The 12,182-nt window shown below is 49.4% G+C and overlaps 1 protein-coding gene across 8 annotated transcripts in view; it reads left to right on the top strand.

The window, feature by feature from the left end:
• DUS2 (dihydrouridine synthase 2) overlaps positions 1 to 12,182 on the top strand; it is a 61,129-nt gene that overhangs the window by 8,995 nt on the left and 39,952 nt on the right. For all 8 annotated transcript variants that reach the window (XR_010114154.1, XR_010114155.1, XM_055298217.2 and 5 more), the window contains one exon: positions 6,887 to 7,030. Coding sequence is in view for 6 of the 8 variants with exons in the window: in XM_063611669.1 (XP_063467739.1) it covers positions 6,887 to 7,030 (144 nt within the window). In the remaining 2 variants the exon portion in view is untranslated. The remainder of the gene's footprint in view (positions 1 to 6,886; positions 7,031 to 12,182) is intronic.

The following is a 12,182-nucleotide window of genomic DNA, read 5'->3' as shown; positions in this document are numbered from 1 at the left end:
TGCACACCACCATGCCTGGCTAATTTTTTTATTTTTAGTAGAGATAGGGTTTCACCATGTTGGCCAGGCTGGTCTCGAGCTCCCGATCTCAGGTAATCCTCCTGCCTTGGCCTCCCAAAGTGCAGGGATTATAGGCATGAGCCACCTCGTCCAGCCAAGGTTACTAAGAAATTGGGAGTAATAGAGGAGACCAGCCCTTAAAAGGAATGGTAAAAGAGATTGGAAATGAATGACTAAAGTGGTGATGTGGGCGTGATCTCAGGGTGGGGTGAGTGGTTGTGGTAGTAACTGGGAAAGGCATGGGGGCTGCCTAGTTTTTCTCAGAGGAGCCTCCTTAGAGGCAGGGTGTGTCAGGCACCTCTGACTGAGTGCCAGAGGAAGTTCCCAGACCAACCACCCTACAAGAGGCTGTCCTCTCGGCTACCACAGTGGTGAGTATTCAGTCACACCTTACGAAGCAGCCTCTAAAGGCCAGGTACCTGGCTCAGTGCTAGAAACCTGGCAGTGAACTAAGCAGCCACACTCCTGTTCTTGTAGAGCTTGTTGTCCTGGTGGTCTCCAGGAGGAGCTGAGGATTGAACAAGAAACTACAGTAGTCAGTGTGTGTAACTGAGCTGCAGAGAAATGTAGCGTGTTTGGAAAGCATGGGACCAGGGACCTGAATTTGATTTTCTGCAGGGACATATCTCCACAAAGGGGGCATTCAAGGACAAGGGGACCTTAGCATGGGCATGCATGACTGAGTTGGGGGAGTATTCCAGACAGAACTGCAAGTGGGCAGGCCCCAGGGCGGCAGACAGTTTGGTGTGGGAGACTTTAAAGGAAGGCCAGGGTGGCCGGGCACAGTGGCTCACACCTGTAATCCCAGCTCTTTGGAAGGCCAAAGTGGGTGGATCACCTGAGGTCAGGAGTTAGCTGGGTGTGGTGGTGGGTGCCTGTAAATCCCAGCTACTGGGGAGGCTGAGGCAGGAGGTGGAACCTGGGAGGTGGAGGTTGCAGTGAGCTGAGATTGCACCACTGCACTCCAGCCTGGGCAACAGAGTGAGACTCCATCTCAAAAAAAAAAAAAAAAAAAAAAAAAAAAGAGAATGCCAGGGTGGCCAGGGCAGAGAGGGAGGGTGAGAGAGACACAGGCGAGGGTGAGGCTGGAGAGGTGGGTCGGGACTGATCATGCAGGGCCTTGCGGGCCATTAGAAGGGTTTAGGATTTTTCCTAAAGTCAGTGGGAAGCCATTGAAAGGTGTAAACAGGGGAGTGGTATTATCAGAGTTGCCTTTTTAGGATCCCATGCTGGCAGAATGGATAGGAAAGGGCAACTGTAGATTTTGGGAGATCCATTTGGGGGCTGTGCTAAAGTCCTGGCAACAGATGAGTGGAGGGTTTTTGGTGCGCAGTGGTGGCCATTGGGATGTAGTAAAGCATGTGGGTTAGAGTTATATTTTGAAGGTTATTTCAATAGAAGTCAGTGATGGATTGAATGTGGGGAATGTGTGTTAAGAATGAGTAATTGGGGCCGGGCGCGGTGGCTCACGCTTGTAATCCCAGCACTTTGGGAGGCCGAGGCGGGCGGATCACGAGGTCAGGAGATTGAGACCACGGTGAAACCCTGTCTCTACTAAAAGTACAAAAAATTAGCCGGGCGTGGTGGCAGGCGCCTGTATTCCCAGCTACTCGGAGAGGCTGAGGCAGGAGAATGGCGTGAACTCGGGAGGTGGAGCTTGCAGTGAGCCGAGATCGCGCCACTGCACTCCAGCCTGGGTGACAGAGCGAGACTCCGTCTCAAAAAAAAAAAAAAAAAAAGAATGAGTAATTGGGAGACTGGAGATGCTATTAATGAAATGGGAAAGATTTTCTTTCCACGTATTGGACTGGTTAACATGTTCTCTTCCTTTAGACCTTGGATCAGAGATTATTTCTTTTTAAAATTATTTTTATTTAAAAATTAAAAAAAATTTTTTTGAGACAGGGTCTTGCTCTGTTACCCAGGCTGGAGTGCAGTGGCATGATCATGGCTCACTGCAGCCTCAACCTCCCAGGCGCAAGCGATCCTCCAACTTCATCCTCCCAAGTAGCTGAGACTACAGGTGCTAATTTTTTTTTTTTTTTTTTTTTTTTTTTTAGATAGAGTCTTGCTCTGTCACCCAGGCTGGAGTGCAGTGGTGCAATCTCAGCTCACTTCGTCTCCTGGGTTCAAATGATTCTCTTGCCTCAGCCTCCTGAGTAGCTGGGATTACAGGCGCGTGCCACCACGTCTGGCTAATTTTTGTATTTTTAGTAGAGATGGGGTTTCACCATATTGGCCAGGCTAGTCTTGAACTCCTGACCTCAAGTGATCCACCCGCCTCGGCCTCCCAAAGCACTAGGATTACAGACATGAACCACCGTGCCCAGCCCAATTTCTGTATTTTTTGTAGAGATGGGGTTTCACCATGTTGCCCAGGCTGATCTTAAACTCCTGAGTTCAAGCAATCTGTCCTTGGCCTCCTAAAGTGCTGGGATTATAGGCGTGAGGCAACTTGCCTGGCCTAGTTTTATTTTTATTTTCAAACAGGGTCTCACTGTCACCGAGGCTGGAGTGCAGTGGTATGATCTCAGCTCAGCTCGGCAACCTCTGCCTCCCAGGCTCAAGTGATCTCACCTCAGCCTCCTGAGGAGCTGGTACTACAGGCATGCACTACCATTCTTGGCTAATTTTTATGTTTCTGTAGAGATGTGGTCTTGCCATGTTACCCATGCTAATCTCCAACTCCAAGCTGATCTCCATCTCCAACTCAAGCGATCTCCCCACCATGGCCTCCTTAGTGCTGAGATAACTGGTGTGAGCCATTGCCTGGCTTTTTATTATTTTTATTTTTCTGTAGAGACGGGATTTTGCTATGTTGGCCAGGCTGGTGTTGAACTCATGGCCTCAAGCAATCCACCCACCTCAGCCTCCCAAGTAACTGGGACTATAGGCATGTGCCACCACCCCCAGCTAATTTTATTTTATTTTTTATTATTTTTGGGTAGAGATGGAGTTTTGCCATATTGCTCAGGCTTGTCTCTAACTCCTGAGCTCAAGCAATCCATCTGTCTCCTCCTCCCAAAGCACTGGAATTATAGCATGAGCTACCATGCCTGGCCTCTTTGTGACTGTTTAGAGGAGACCATATTTGGTTAGAATAAATCATATTAGGCTGGGTGTGGTGGCTCATGCCTATAATCCCAGCACTTTGGGAGGCCGAGGTGGGCGGATCATGAGGTCAGGAGTTCAAGACCAGCCTGGCCAATATGGTAAAGCCCCATTTCTACTAAAAATACAAAAATTAGCTGGGCGTGGTGGTGCATGCCTGTAGTCCCAGCTACTCGGGAGGCTGAGGCAGAAGAATTGCTTGAACCCGGGAGGCGGAGGTTGCAGTGAGCCAAGGTTGTGCCACTGCACTCTAGCCTGGGCAACAGAGCGAGACTCTGTCTCAAAAAAAAAAAAAAAAAAAAAGAATACATAATATTAGCAGTAGTTATCTTTGGGACGTGAGATTCTGATTTTCTTCTTTTTCCTCCTGTTGGCTCTCCCTTCACAGTATTTCTAGAATGTGACCACTTCTCACCACCTTCACTACCAGCTCCATGATCTGATGGAGCCACCATCATCTTTCACATTGATTACAGAATCACCTTCTCCCTGGTCTTCCAGCATCTGTGCCCCCGGATAGTCCACTCTTAGTGCAGCAGTCATAATGATCATGTAAAAATATGAGACAGTTCATGTAGAGCTAACGAATTTCTCAGAGTATCCTACAAGGCTCTACATGATCTGACCATTGTATCCTGTTTTCTTACTGCTGTTAACATTGTGTATCTGACTCTGTGTTTTCTCTTTTTTTTTTCTTTTTCCTTGCTCTGTTGCCTAGACTGGAGTTTAGTGGTATTATCATATCTCACTGTAACCTGAAACTCCTGGGCTCACGTCATCATTCTTTTTTTTTTTTTTTTTTTTTTTGAGACGGAGTCTCGCTCTTTCACCCAGGCTGGAGTGCAGTGGCGCGATCTCGGCTCACTGCAGGCTCCGCCCCCCGGGGTTCACGCCATTCTCCTGCCTCAGCCTCCCGCGTAGCTGGGACTACAGGCGCCTGCCACCTCGCCTGGCTAATTTTTTGTATTTTTAGTAGAGACGGGGTTTCACCGTGTTAGCCAGGATGGTCTCGATCTCCTGACCTTGTGATCCGCCCGCCTCGGCCTCCCAAAGTGCTGGGATTACAGGCGTGAGCCACCGCGCCCGGCCTCATGTGATCATTCTGCCTCAGCCTTCCAAATTGCTCTGACCATAGGCACATGCCGCCATGCCTGGGTAATTAAATAAATTTTTTTTTTTTTTTTTGGTAGAGACCGAGTTTATGTTGCCCAGGCTGGTCTGCAAACTCCTGGCCTCAAGCAATCCTCCTGCCTTGGCCTCCCAAAGTGCTGGGATTACAGGCATGAGCCACCGTGCCTGGTCTGTCTTCTTCATTCTAAAAGGTTTTTTTTTTTTTTGAGACATTTTCCCTCTGTTACCCAGGCTGGAGTGCAGGGGCGCAATCTCAGCTCACTGCAACCTGTGCCTCCCAGGTTCAAGCAATTCTCGTGCCACAGCTTCCCGAGTAGCTAGGATTACAGGTGTGTACCACCACATCCAGCTAATTATATATATATGTGTGTATATATATCATTATATATATACACACATATATACACATATACATATATATGTGTATATATATATAATGATATATATACACATATATATGTATATGTGTATATATGTGTGTATATATATAATGATATATATACACACATATATATATAATTAGCTGGATGTGGTGGTACGTATATATACGTATAGATATATATATATATTTATTTATTTATTTATTTTTTTTTAGGCGGAGTCTTCCTCTGTTGCTCAGGCTAGAGTGCAATGGTGCGATCTTGGCTTATTGCAACCTCCACCTCCTGGGTTCAAGCAATTCTCTTGCCTCAGCCTCCAGAGTAGCTGGGACTACAGGCGTGCATCACCACAGCTGGCTAATTTTTTTTTTTCGAGACAGAGTCTTGCTGTGTCGCCGAGGCTGGAGTGCGGTGGCATGATCTCGATCCACTGCAATCTTCCGCCTCCTGGGTTCAAGAGATTCTTTGCCTCAGCCTTCCGAGTAGCTAGGATTACAGGCACTTGTCACCACGCCCAGCTAATTTTTGTATTTTGAGTAGAGACAGGGTTTCACCATCTTGGCCAGGCTGGTCTTGAACTCCTGACCTCAGGTGATCCACCTGCCTCTGCCTCCCAAAGTGCTGGGATTACAGGCGTGAGCCACCTCACCCGGCCCAGCTGGCTAATTTTTGTATTTGTAGTAGAGACAGGGTTTCACCTTGTTAGCCAGGCTGGTCTGGAACTCCTGACCTTGTGATCCACCCGCCTCAGCCTCCCAAAGTGCTAGGATTACAGGCACGAGCCACAGTGCCCGGCCTAATTTTTTATATTTTAAGTAGAGATGGGGTTTTGCCATGTTGGCCAGGCTGGTCTCGAACTCCTGACTTCAAGTGATCCACCCACCTTGGCCTCCCAAAGTACTGGGATTATAGACGTGAGCCACTGCACCCGACCACATTCTACGCTTTAATCACATTGGCTTTCTTGCTGTTCCTCTAACACAGTAGGCAATCTCTTGACTCAAGACCTTTGCATTGGTTGTTTCCTCTGCTGTGCATTCTTCTTGAGTAACTCAAATCTTTGCTCAATTTTTTTTTCTTCTCAGGGATCTTCATTGATCAAATCTTATCTTCTCATTAAAGCCCATGTTGACTTCTCTATTTCAAATTGCAACCCATCCCCAGCACTTTCAATCTCCCTTCTCTCTGCTCTAGCATTACCAGTTTTCCAACATACTATGTAGTTTACTTATTTGTTATGCTTTTTGTTTTTTGCCTATACTCTCTGGCTAGAATGAAAACTCTGCTTCAGATACTCCAGTGCAGGTATCTGAGTAAAAAAAAAATGATTGAAAACTGCCAGAGCAGGGATTTTTGTCTGTTTTTTTTTTTCTCTAATGTATCCCAGGAGACTGGGTCAGTGACTGGCACAGACTAGGCACTTAATAAATATTTGTTAGATGAATGTATGTGCATGTATACTAATTTTTATGTGCAGGGAAAAGGAAAATAGGCCAGGTGCAGTGGCTCATGCCTGTAATCCCAATACTCTGAGAGACCAAGGTGGGCAGATCACTTGAAGTCTGGAGTTGAAGACCAGCCTGGCCAATGTGGTGAAACTCCATCTTTTTTTTTTTTTTTTTTTTGAGATGGAGTCTTGCTCTTGTTGCCCAGTCTGGGGTACAATGGTGCCATGTTGTCTCACTGCAACCTCCGCCTCCCAGGTTCAAACAATTCTCCTGCCTCAGCCTCCTGAGTAGCTGGGATTACAGGTGCCCACCACCATGCCCAGCTAATTTTTGTATTTTTTAGTAGAGATAGGGTTTCACCATGTTGGCCAAGCTGGTCTCAAACTCCTGACCTCAGGTGATCTGCCTGCCTTGGCCTCCCAAAGTGCTGGGATTACAGGTGTGAACCATCGTGCCCAGCTGTAAAACTCCATCTTTACTAAAAATACAAAAATTAGCCGGTCGTGGTGGCAGACGCCCATAATCCCAGTTACTTGGGTAGCAGTGAGCCCTGCACTACACTGCACTCCAGCCTGGGTGACAAAGCAAGACTGTCTCAAAGGCAAAAACAATCAATCAAACATAAACAACCAACCAAAAGAAAATGAAAACAAACTACTGTGTGCTAGAACCTTGAAGAAGGGAAACCTGCTCTTGATAACAGGAGAGATTTTCTTCATTTGAATTTCTGACTCCTGTTTCCTCTTTTTTTTTCAGGCTGTAACAGAGAAGGAAATGATTTTGAATAGCCTCTCTCTGTGTTACCATAATAAGCTAATCCTGGCCCCAATGGTTCGGGTAGGGACTCTTCCAATGAGGCTGCTGGCCCTGGATTATGGAGCGGACATTGTTTACTGTGAGGTAAGGGGCTCTGATTTTCTGGGTGGGCTTCTCCACAAGTGCAGACTCCTCTTCATTTGTGTGTGGGAGTGGTCAGGAGTTAGTGGGGACAGAATGGGAATTGACTTTATAGGTGTTCACCAAAGGCTGGAGGAGACGAACATGTGTGACACTGATGAGTCTTGTGAACCCTGCCAAGGTCCAGGAGCCTGGTAGCACAGAAGCGTTCTGGGATACCCTGGGCCGGGTGGATAGATAAGTCGCCTGACATGTCTGGGCAACATAGTGGGACCTCATCTCTATTTAAAAAAATAAAAGAGGTCTGGCACAGTGGCTCATGGCTGTAATCCCAGCACTTTGGGAGGCCAAGGCGGGCAGATCACCTGAGGTCAGGAGTTCGAGACCAGTCTGGCCAACACGGTGAAACCTTGTCTCTACTAAAAATAGAAAAATTAACTGGGCATAGTGGTACATGCCTGTAGTCCCAGCTACTCAGGAGGATGAGGCAGGAGAATTGCTTGAACCTGGGAAGTGGAGGTTGCAGTGGGCAAAGATCACGCCACTGCACTCCAGCCTGGGCAACGAGCAAGACTCCATCTCAAAAAAAAAAAATGATAAAAATTAAAAATTAAAAGAGGCTGGGCATGGTAGCTCATGCTGTAATACTAGCACTTTGGGAGGCCAAGGCAGGAGGATCACTTGAGCCTAGGAGTTTGAGACCAGCCTGGGCAATATAGTGAGACTACATCTCTTTTTTTTTTTTTTTTTTTTTTTTTTTTGAGACAGAGTCTCGCTCTGTCGCCCAGGCTGGAGTGCAGTGGCACGATCTCGGCTCACTGCAAGCTCCGCCTCCTGGGTTCATGCCATTCTCCTGCCTCAGCCTCCCGAGTAGCTGGGACTACAGGTGCCCGCCAACACGCCCGGCTAATTTTTTGTATTTTTAGTAGAGACGGGGTTTCACCGTGTTAGCCAGGATGGTCTCGATCTCCTGACCTCGTGATCCGCCCGCCTCAGCCTCCCAAAGTGCTGGGATTACAGGCTTGAGCCACCGCGCCCGGCGACTCCATCTCTTTTTTTAAAAAAATTTATATATTAAAAAAAATAAGCCGGGTGTGGTGGCTCACACCTGTAATCCCAGCACTTTGGGAGGCGGAGGCAGGAGGATTACTTGAATCCAGGAGTTCGAGACCAGCCCGGGCAACATAGTGAGACCCTGTCTCTACCAAAAAATAAAAAAATAAAAAATGTACAAAAGAAAAAGAAAACCACTATATAGAGAGAATGGAAGACTTAAGAGGATACTGGCGGAAAACATACCCTTATGTACTGGGTATGTGTGTTGGCGCGTAGGAATTAATGACAGAAGAGGTAAAAGAATGAGAAAAACAGGCAAATTAAAAAGAGCGTAGTGTCCGCCCACCTTGGCCTCCCAAAGTGCTGGGATTACAGGCTTGAGCCACCGCGCCCGGTGTGTTGGCGGGCGCCTGTAGTCCCAGCTACTCGGGAGGCTGAGGTAGGAGAATGGCGTGAACCCGGGAGGCGGAGCTTGCAGTGAGCCGAGATCGCACCACTGCACTCCAGCCTGGGGGACAAAGCAAGACTCTGTCTCAAAAAAAAAAAAAAAAAGTGCGTAGTGTCAGGGAAGGCAAAAGTAAGGTTTGTTAACCATGTCAGATAATGCAGAGAAATCCAGCTGCAAGAAGACCAAGCAGGTATCTGACTTGAAAATTAGGCTGGGCAGAGTGGTTCACGCCTGTGGGGGGCTAGGCAGGAGGATCGCTTGAGCCCAGGTATTCAAAACCAGCTTTGGCAACGTAGCGAGACCCTGTTTCTTTTTTTTTTTTCTTTTTTTTTATTTTTTTATTTTATTTTTTTTTATTAATTTTTTTTGTATACAAAAACAATAAACATTTTCTAAAAATACATACAAACAAAGAGATGCGTATCAAACATATTAGGAAGGTTGCACATGGGAAGTCGGGGAATAGAAATGGGGGTGGGAGTTAAAATAAATGAGAGAGGGACTTTATATGGATCAGTGATAATAACTCAATCCTCTATTTGACAAAGAAGAGGGAGAAGGAAGAGGAAGAAAAAGAAAGTGGGATAAAGGATCAGAAAGGGAGGAAAATAGAAAAAATTAGAGTATGACTCCAGGGTAGACCTGTTTTGTTGTCATTGAGTTGGTTGGTTGGTTTGTTTGTTGTATTCTTCATGTTTCGCCAAGTTGGCCAGACTGGTCTCGAACTCCTAGCCTGAAGTGATCAACCCGCCTCGCCCCCCAGAGTGCCGGGACCACAGGCGTGAGCCACCACGTCCAGCCCCCACATTGCTTCTGGCTTCCGTGGTAGACCTCCCAGACGGAGCGGCCAGGCAGAGGAGCTCCTCACTTCTACCCAGACACGGGGCGGCCGGGCAGAGGGGCTCCTCACTTCCCAGACGGGGCGGCCAGGCAGAGACGCTCCTCACTTCTTCCCAGACGATAGGTGGCCGGGCAGAGGCGCTCCTCACTTCCCAGACGATGGGTGGTCGGGCAGAGGCGCTCCCCACTTCCCAGACGATGGGTGGCCGGGCAGAGGCGCTCCTCACTTCCCAGACGATGGGTGTCCGGGCAGAGGCGCTCCTCACTTCCCCGACGATGGGTGGCCGGGCAGAGGCGCTCCTCACTTCCCAGACGGGGCGGCCGGGCAGAGGCGCTCCTCACTTCCCAGACAATGGGTGGCCGGGCAGAGGCGCTCCTCACTTCCCAGACAGTGGGTGGCCGGGCAGAGGCGCTCCTCACTTCCCAGACGGGGCGGCCGGGCAGAGGCGCTCCTCACTTCCCAGACGGGGCGGCCGGGCAGAGGTGCTCCTCACCTCCCAGACGATGGGTGGCCGGGCAGAGGCGCTCCTCACTTCCCAGACGGTGGGTGGCCGGGCAGAGGCGCTCCTCACTTCCCAGACGGGGCGGCCAGGCAGAGGTGCTCCTCACCTCCCAGACGGGGCGGCGGGGCAGAGGCGCTCCCTACCTTCCAGATGGGGCGGCGGCCGGGCAGAGGCGCTCCCCACCTTCCAGATGGGGCGGCGGCCGGGCAGGGGCTGCAATCCCAGCACCCTGGCAGGCCAAGGCAGGCGGCCGGGGGGTAGAGGCTGCCGCGAGGCCAGACCACGCCACCGCACTCCAGCCCGGGCAACACCGAGCACTGGGTGAGCGAGACTCCGTCTGTAGTCCCAGTACCTCGGGAGGCTGAGGCGGGCAGAGCACTCGGCGTCAGGAGCTGGCGACCAGCGTGGCCAAGATGGCGAACGCATGCCTGCATCCAAAGGAGAAAAGGCAGGCAGCGGTGGCGCGCGCCGGCAGTCCCAGGTAGTCCGCGGCGCGGGCAGCAGCAAGCCGAGTAGATTGTAGCCTGGGCCAGAGAGGGAAAGAAAGAAAGAAAGAAAGAAAGAAGGAAAGAGAGAGAGAGAGAAAGAAAGAGCTGTTTTTTTTTTTTTCTTGAGACAGAGTCTCGCTCTGTCGCCCAGGCTGGAGTGCAGTGGTGCGATCTCGGCTCACTGCAAGCTCCGCCTCCCAGGTTCATGCCATTCTTCTGCCTCAGCCTCCCGAGTAGCTGGGACTACAGGCGTCCGCCACCACGCCCGGCTAATTTCTTTTTGTATTTTTAGTAGGGATGGGGTTTCACAGTGTTAGCCAGGATGGTCTCGATCTCCTGACCTCGTGATGCGCACGTCTCCGCCTTCCAAAGTGCTGGGATTACAGGCATGAGCCACCACGCCTGGCCCCCTGTTTCTTGAAAAAAAGCAAGGAAGGAAGGAAGTGAGGAAGGAAGGAAGGAGGGAGAGAGGGAAAAGAAAATTAGATCACTGGAGGACAGCTGTAGCATATTGACATGAACACTCATGGAGTTAATGGCTTGAGGAATGAATAGCAGAAGAGGGAATAGAAATAGGGCTGCTGACTACCCCTTCAGTTAAGGAAGGTACAGGCAGGTAGCTTGAGGTGGAGGAAGTAGGGTGAAGGGAGTTGTTTCTAGATGACTTGTATGTTTGTAGTATAAGAGGAAGGAAGGCGTTAGAAGGAGGCCTGAAGATTCATTTGGGGGATTTGGCATGATGGGTAAGGTCAGGGCTTGGAGAGGACAGGAATTTTTTTTTTTTTTTTTTTAGACAGTGTCTCACTGTGTCTTCCCAGGCTGGAGTGCAGTGGCGCAATCTTGGCTCACTGCAACCTCTGCTTCCCAGGTTCAAGCGATTCTCCCACCTCAGCCTCCTGAGTAGCTGGGATCACAGGTGCCTGCCTCCATGTCCAGCTAATTTTTGTATTTTTAGTAGAGATGGAGTTTTGCCATATTGGCCAGGCTAGTCTTGAACCCTTGACCTGAGGTGATCCACCTGCCTTGGCCTCCCAAAGTGCTGGGATTATAGGCGTGAGGCACTGCACCCGGCCTTAGGATTATTTTCAAGCCCTTTGGAAGTTTAGGGCCCACAATTTATGTGATTACTTCAGTATGCGACCCTCCTAATTGGGCAAGACTTGGTTTTCCTAGTAAATGTGCCCATTCCTTTCTTCCAGGGTCCTGCTCCTGTATGGAGCAGAGGAAATATGAATTAAAATGTGTTAGCTTTGTTTGATGTGCTCTTCCCTGAGAGAGTCAGTATAACTTACAAATAAACAAAGGGGTATCTACCTAGGCAGAGACCTAAGCCTTCCACCCAGATCTGCCACCTATGGAGAGCAGACAGGCAGGCAGGTCAACCTGGGTTGTGTAGGTGGCTGGGACTGGGCCCGGGGGCATGGCTGAGTGTGGTGTCTGGTGCCCCCTGGTGGATCCATGGTTGTTTTGCCAGTGAGCTTTGGAGTACCAGTTGCCCGGATGTTCTTACTGGGGGTAGGGGGGAGTTGATGTGAGGTGGCCCATCTGTGGGATTAGGTAATCAAATGACCTCACCCAGCTCACAGGACCTCGTGCATATCAAGCATGTAGGCACCTCCTTAAAAACCATGAGGTGGCTCATGCCTCCCAGCACTTTGGGAGGCCAAGACAGGTGGATCACCTGAAGTCAGGAGTTCGAGACTAGCCTGAACAATATGGTGAAACCCCATCTCTACAAAAATACAAAAAATTAGCTGGATGTGGTGGTGCACGCCTGTAGTCCCAGCTACTCTGGAGGCTGAGGCAGGAGAAACACTTGA

The sequence above is a fragment of the Symphalangus syndactylus genome, chromosome 11 (genome assembly GCF_028878055.3).
Source record: "Symphalangus syndactylus isolate Jambi chromosome 11, NHGRI_mSymSyn1-v2.1_pri, whole genome shotgun sequence".
NCBI classification, from domain to species: Eukaryota; Metazoa; Chordata; class Mammalia; order Primates; family Hylobatidae; genus Symphalangus; species Symphalangus syndactylus.
Note: the sequence above shows the minus strand (reverse complement) of the source record. Positions and strands in the feature narration are given on the sequence as shown.